The sequence below is a fragment of the Sapajus apella genome, unplaced genomic scaffold (genome assembly GCF_009761245.1).
Source record: "Sapajus apella isolate SASKATOON/1434 unplaced genomic scaffold, GSC_monkey_1.0 scaffold8, whole genome shotgun sequence".
Lineage (NCBI taxonomy): Eukaryota > Metazoa > Chordata > Mammalia > Primates > Cebidae > Sapajus > Sapajus apella.
The window spans coordinates 3929309-3936098 of NW_022436948.1; the positions used below are offsets into that span (position 1 = coordinate 3929309).

Consider the following 6790-nt stretch of genomic DNA (forward strand, 5'->3'; position numbering starts at 1 on the left):
AGCAGTGGAGGGGGGACTGAGCAGTGGAGGGGGACTAAGCAGGTTCTGAGCAGTGCCTGGGCAGCCTTGGAGTCTTGCAGAGAGCTGCAGGGCCGCCCTCTCCTCCACTGCTGAGCGCTGAGCCGGGTTCCACAGGGGACTCCTCCAAGGCACCAAGGCTCTGCCCCACCTCCAACCCTCCCCTTCTCCTCTTTTGCCTTCACCAGCAGTCTCTCCCCTGTGTGTTTCCTGCACTTGGAATGCTGCCTTGGGGTCTGCTCCCTGGAGGACCCTAGCCTGCATAGCCCCTGGCCCGGCCTCCCTGATGCCCCTTGTGTGGCTGTGGGACTCTCTTTTTGAGAGTCCCTGCGGCTCCCGCTCCTGAAGCTGCAGGTTCTCTGTCACCTGGAGAATCCCTTGCCAGGGCTCAGCCTGCCCACCGAGCCTGACGGGTGCTGGTCTGACAGCCTTGCCCATGGGGCTCCCACCCTCACCTCCAGCCAGACGCAGTGTTTCCTGGCATCTGGGCCTGGTGTTGCCCGCCGCCCTGGCCAGGCCACTTCCTGGGCTTGACAACCTTTCCAGTGCCACTGGCCATGTGGGACCACAGGGGAAACCCAGACACCACGACCTCCTGGTGGGAGATGGTCTGATCCCTTATCTTCCCAGCACCGGGCTCACCTTGGAATTTCCCATAGTGCTTTCGACATGCCCAAGTATGAGGCCCGATCCCATTGCTGAATGCGGTTTCCAGCGCCCCGTGGACAGGCCTGCCTGACATTCGTCCTGTTTTCTCTGCAGCCCTCAGTGGCACGCAGCACAAAACCACACAGTGAACGCATGTCCATTCTGGAGTCCGTCTCACATTGTGTTTCGTGGCCTCAGATACATAATTTTCAAGAATAGTCATGTTATAAACGTAGCCGTGATCAATATCACACTTCAAAAGGTTGGTGTTTTCATTTTGCAGCATGGAAGGTATACAGCAAGTCTCTGCCACGCTCTCCTGCCTGCGAGGGGAGCTGCACTAACCACGACTAGGCCAGACCTGGGGAAGGGGACTGGGAGGAGCTGACAACAGAGCGGGGTGTGTGTGTGTGTCTGCACATGTCTATCCGTGTGTCTGCGTGTGTCTGTGTGTGTCTATGTGTGTTGTCTGTGTGTGTCTATGTATGTCTATATGTGCGTCTGTGTGTGTCTGTGTATGTCTATATGTGTGTCCGTGTGTGTCTGTGTATGTCTATGTGTGCCTGTGTGTATGCATGTTTATCTGTGTGCATATATGTGCATGTGGTGCTTATGTATGTCTCTGTGTGTGCATATGTCTATGTCTGTGCATGGATGTGTGTGTCTATGTTTGTGCATGTGTGTGTATCTAGGTGTGTCTCTGTGTATGTGTATCTGTGCCTCTCTGTGTGCGTCTGTGTCTATGTGCATGTATTTGTGCATTCCTGTGTGTGTATATCTGTGTGTATTTGTGTGCATGTGTATCTATGTGCTTGTATGTGTGTCTGTGTATGTCTGCGTGCATGTATGCATTTATATCTGTATGTTTGTGTGTCTGTGTGTGTGTATGTGTCTGTATGCATGTATATGTTATATCTGTATGTGCCATGTATACGCCTCTGTGTCTATCTGTGTGTGTCTGTGTATCTGTATCTATGTATGTCTGTGTGCATGTATATGTGTGTATGTGTCTATGTGTGTGAGCTATGTGTGTGTCTCTGTCTCTGTGTGTGTGCGTGTGTGTGTGCTGTGCCTCAGGGGGTTGGGGAAGGAGCCGGGGGCCAAGGCCGACTCTGATTTCTGAGCTGTGTCACATGGCATGGGCTGCCTTGCCTTGTCCCATTTGCTCCAGAGGGTGACCCAGAAGGAAGCCTACTTGTCACAGATGCCATAGATGTCTATGTAGGGTGAAAAGTCTCTTGATTTGCCTGGGGCTTTCCCAGGCTTAGTCCTGTGTTCTGGGAATCCCTGAAAGTCTCAGGCAATCCAGGGCGGTGGCTGGAGGCTTTGGAGGGTGCTGCTTCTCCTGGGACATCTTCCAGAAATCTTTTCCCTGCAGAGATTTGCGTTCCCCCTTTCCATCCAGCACGGAGGAGCCTGGTGTTGGAATGGAGGGTTCCTTGGGCCCTGATGGAATCCCTTGAAATGGGTGGAACCAATCAGTTTGCCAACAACAGAGTTGGGGTCAGGCCAGGGTATCGGAAGTGGGTGTGCCCTTCCCGGGGCCCTCTGGTGGAGCTGAGGAGGCCGTGGCTGTCTGTCCCCACCTTCTCCTTCTTTTCTCTTGAGCAGCCCCTGCATCCTTCTCGCCTTCCCAGTGCCCTGTGGAGCTGTCCCCTGGGTCATTTTGTGCCCCCGTGGAGCTACCCACTGGGCCATTTTTTTCTGAATAGCAGGGCTGGTCCCTGAGACAGGGAAAGTTCTGCATCTGGGAGTAGCCAACCATCACCTGTTCTCCAGTTAACTTATCACGCATTTTGGAAGCACCAACTCTGTTTTAGGGACTGTGCTAGTTTCTGGGGTGCAAATATCAGTGAAGCATCTGCCCTCCCTTGAGGGACCCAGTCTCGTGAGGGATGCAGTGCTGGACCAGACACATGGCCCATATAATACGCAGGTGCCACTAGACACGTGAACAAGGAATGGGCAGCAACTCCTTTTGCCTGGGGTGCTGGAGAAGACTCAAAAAAGGAAGGGGATAAATGAGCTGTGTTCTGAGGGATGAATAGGAGTTGACCAGATGAAAGCAAAGAGGAAAATAAAGCACAGCTCACATGAAGATGCCAGGTAATGATGCAATTCTGGACAATCCCACTTAAACGAGTCACCTTTGTCCCGTCATGGCCTAGTTATCACAGAAAAAATGCCTCCAGCTGCAGTGATGGAGAGCCTTGAAGGCACACTGGGCTGACTCACCGTAAAGAAGTCACAGAGTGTCACATGTGGGAAGACCTCATGAGCTCTGTTCTTTGCACACTGGCGCTTGCTCTCTCTCCAGAACTCTTGAAGTTTTTCCAGCAGGGGCCCCGTTGGACAGAGGAAAAGGGCATACTCCTGGGGGATGGGGTCGTCTAGGGAAGGGTCATTGCAATGACCATGCAACCTGCAACAGAGAGCAAGCCGGCTTCACCCACCGCCACAACGAGAAGGTTTCTCCCCTTCGAGGACACACAACAGCAATAACAGCAAAGCAGAATTATAGGGTGCACCGAACACAGAATATATGCTCATGACATAAATGAATCCCCGTGCCAACCTATTGGCGGAGGCACCTGCAGTGGAGCTGCGTGTGGGACAGACCTGGTCCGTGTCCATCCTGTCCTCAGACCCACCTGAGTCTCATTCCAAACTCACACGTGGAAAAGATGAAAGAAAGCTGGCAGCAAGACCTGATACCTGGCCTTCAGATCATCTGGGGCCCCAGCGTCTCTTGGATGGTGTGGAAACATTTTGTTTCCACAAGCTTTACCTCAAGCTTCAAGTTACATATAAAAACCCAAACCAAAAACTAGACAAAATTTAGATAGCTACTACGTTTCTTTTGATTCAGTTAGTTATTTTATTTTTAAGATGGAGCCTCGCCCCCTCCCGGTGCCCTGTGAGTAGCAGGGAGGTTACTTTGGTTCACTTCCGCGGTGGCCCCATCCCACCCAGAGGCACCAGGCTTTTCCTGGTGTCCGCCCTGTTGGGAGGGGGCCCTCGAGCACAGGATGTTCAGCCCAGATGCCCCCAGGTCTACAGGAGCAGCCGCACTCACCAGGCCAAGGCCTCTTCTGCCGTCTTCCTGCCTGTGGCTGCCAGCGCTTTCAGCCTGCAGAAGAGCAGACACAGGCACAGAGTCACACCGCCATTCTCAGGGAAAGGGTCAGAGGCACAGGGTAGCCTTGCACTCCTGGATATTTGGGGTGTGCTCTGAAGAGGGCCTGACGCTGAACTTCCAGCGGGCATGTGCCCAGAGGTCCCTGTCCCCGAGTGCCACCATCATGGCTTTGGACAGTGCTGACCAGCTCACATCCCCCCCTCACTTTCCTTCCCTGGCTAACTGCTCTGGCCCTTGGCACGGGGTCTTGGTGCTGAGGACCTGATCTCTGCCCTCTCCTGCAATCCCTCTCCTTGGCCTGCCCCTCCCTGCTAGCTAGAGCAAATGGACCCACCTTGTGGATCCTGGAGGCAGCTTTGGTGGAGTGTGTCCCCGCTTGGACACATGCTTCCCTGACAAACGCTTCCTTCACCCCAACATCCCTTAGCGAAATGGCCTGATCCTCAGGCTCAGCTCCCACACGTGTCCCACGCTGGGGAACAGCCCTTCCCAAAGCACCGGGCAGCCACCTGTCACGGCTCTCATGGTCCTTCGCTCCCACGGCTCTCCCTGCTAGACCAAGAGCTCCCTGAATGCAGGGCTGTGTCCTACTCATCATGGTAACCAGGACGTAGGTACATCACATTGAATTTGGCTGAACTGGACCAAATGAAACAATGGAATGTAGCTTAGGCAATTTATCAGGACTGCCGACGGGAAACAGCGGGTGTCCATGAGGCACCCACCACATGTTGCCCGCTGTTGCTATTTGGGTGGGTGCCGACAGGCTGTGGCCACCTGGAGAGGTTTGAACAGGGGGGTCTCGGGACGGGGCCTTACTCGGAGGTGCTCTGATGTGAGAAAATTCACACCTTTCTCTTCCCCCAACATGTGTTTAATGTTTAAACCAGAAGGGATTTTGAGTAGGAGTCCATGCTACAGGTTCAACAGCAAAATACAACGTGGACTCCTTCAAAGGCAAAGAGGGCTGGTTCAAGCCCCAGCCCCACCGCCAACGCACTGTCTGGGCCCAGGGTCCTGCCTGCACTGGGTGGCGAGCAGAGGGTGAAACCTGCCTTGTACTCACTGCCTGAACGGTGCTCGGCGGTCGCCCTCCCCACGCCTGAACGCGTTCCCTGTTCAGAGGCCTGGATTAGCTTGAACATAACCGTGACAACCAAGCCCTGATTTGGGGAGAAGAAGGCTTTATCTAGCTTCAAAGTTGCTTTACCCAATTTGGCCAAGCTTTTGTGACAGTGTGGAAGGAAAGTTTAGCTCCTTCTCCAACCCAAAGTCACCTCAAGTGTGTTTCGGATTCATATTTCCGCGTGAAAAATGAATGGGCCCGATCGAAGGCGCTGGTTTGCCGCGAAAGCTGAAAAACCCAGTGTTGGCTGAATCTCCTCCTTCTTCGAGAGGGGTGACTCTGAAGGCTAAACTCTCCCACACACAGACCCTTCCCACAGGGGTGCGCTCGCACTGCGTCTGCAGCTTCCGACCCATTTGTTTCATTATCGGACACTCAAGGGATTCTCCCTGAGGACAAGTGGCTCTCCCTGGGCAGTGTGGCAGCACAGTCCTGCTGACAGTTGGTCCCAATGTTAGAGACTCAGCGGGCTTTGGGGTCTTTCACACTAGAGTTTGAACACCTTGAAATACCACCTTCAGAGTCACTGAGCTGCACACAGAGATTACAGCCAGGCCCCGAGTTCCCCCAAGCCCCCACAATGAGGCACCTGGAGTAACACATGGCTTCTGATTTCCACAATTTCAGGATCCCCCTGGCATCAGCCAGCAGAGCTAGTGATTCAAAGGTCAAGAATATCAGGGGTTTCCAATCTTTGCCTCCCTGGCCCCCACTGGAAGAAGAATTGTCTTGGCCCAGACATAAAACACACTGACACTAAGGATAGCTAATGAGCTAAAAACAAACAAACAAACACGAATCTCATAACGTTTTAAGAAAGTTTACCAATTTGTGTTGGACAGCATTCAAAGCCGTCCTGGGCCACACGTGGGTTGGACAAGCTTGGTCAAGATCATGTCCTTTACAACAAGCAGAAGAGAGGCTTCTGAAGAGCCAGGGTGTCACCCCACAAGGTACACGGCTTTGACAGGAGGCCGTGCCCTGCGCCCCTGCAGCTCCATGTCAGGGGCTGCAGCAGGGTCTGGCTCCAGCCCCATTGGCTGGGCCCCAGGGTCTCTGGGCAGTACTCACGAGGTGTGCACCGGGAAGCCCATGGCCAGGAGGGGCTCCAGGAGCAAGGGGGTGCTGCGGCCCTTGAGCTTGTTGGAGACCTTGGCGTAGAGCTGCGTCTCCCCCGCTGCCATCTCTTCCTGCCCGTAGGCCAAGAAGCTCGCCTGCACACAGAAACGAGGAGATAAAGTGAGAGGGGGAGAGGCAAGGCTGAGGCTGCGAAGAAAAACCTCAAGCCCTTTTTGATCTTTCTGACAAAAGCTGATATCCTGTTTGCATGAGATACTGGTTTTCAGAATTCTGCTTGCAGGGTGCTGAGTGCAGTGTCCACCAAAACGAACTGTTTCCACCATGAGTCTAAAGGTCCAGCCGAGCCCCTGCAACGGACCAACCTCAATGGGGACTTGGTCAGTGTTTGGGAGCAAGAATGCATGAGAGCAGGGGAAGGAGGTGGGAGTAGGAGTCAGGGAGTGAGCTGTCTCCTGGACCCTGCCGGCCACCTGCTCTGAACCACCCTGGATCCCAGTCTCCTTGTCTGCGAACAAGACATTAAACCCCCCTCTATCTACTCTCTCTGGGATTGCTGGAAAACTTGCTGGTTCTTTCAGACATTCGTTGACTTGTTTTCTTATTTTAAAAACTTTAAAAGCTTAACATGTGTACAGAAAAGCTGATGAATCATATGTGTACAGATCAAGGAATTTCCATAAAGGAGCCCACACCCGTAATTCCCCCAGGACCCAAAATAAAACTGTGCAACTAGGGGAATATTGTGGGTCCTCCACCCAAAGGGACATTTGGCATATCTG

The 6790-nt window shown here is 53.4% G+C and overlaps 1 protein-coding gene across 4 annotated transcripts in view; it reads right to left on the bottom strand.

Annotated features, from left to right (window-relative positions):
* The window catches only part of UBASH3A (ubiquitin associated and SH3 domain containing A), a 46738-nt gene extending 40496 nt beyond the window's left edge, over window positions 1-6242 (bottom strand). For all 4 annotated transcript variants that reach the window (XM_032276796.1, XM_032276793.1, XM_032276795.1 and 1 more), the window contains exons 1-3: window positions 6003-6242; window positions 3743-3796; window positions 2902-3088 (exon numbers count right to left, since the gene is read on the bottom strand). In XM_032276796.1, the coding sequence (XP_032132687.1) occupies window positions 2902-3088; window positions 3743-3796; window positions 6003-6115 (354 nt within the window). In that variant the 5' untranslated portion in view covers window positions 6116-6242. The remainder of the gene's footprint in view (window positions 1-2901; window positions 3089-3742; window positions 3797-6002) is intronic.
* Between the last annotated feature and the right edge of the window lie 548 nt (window positions 6243-6790).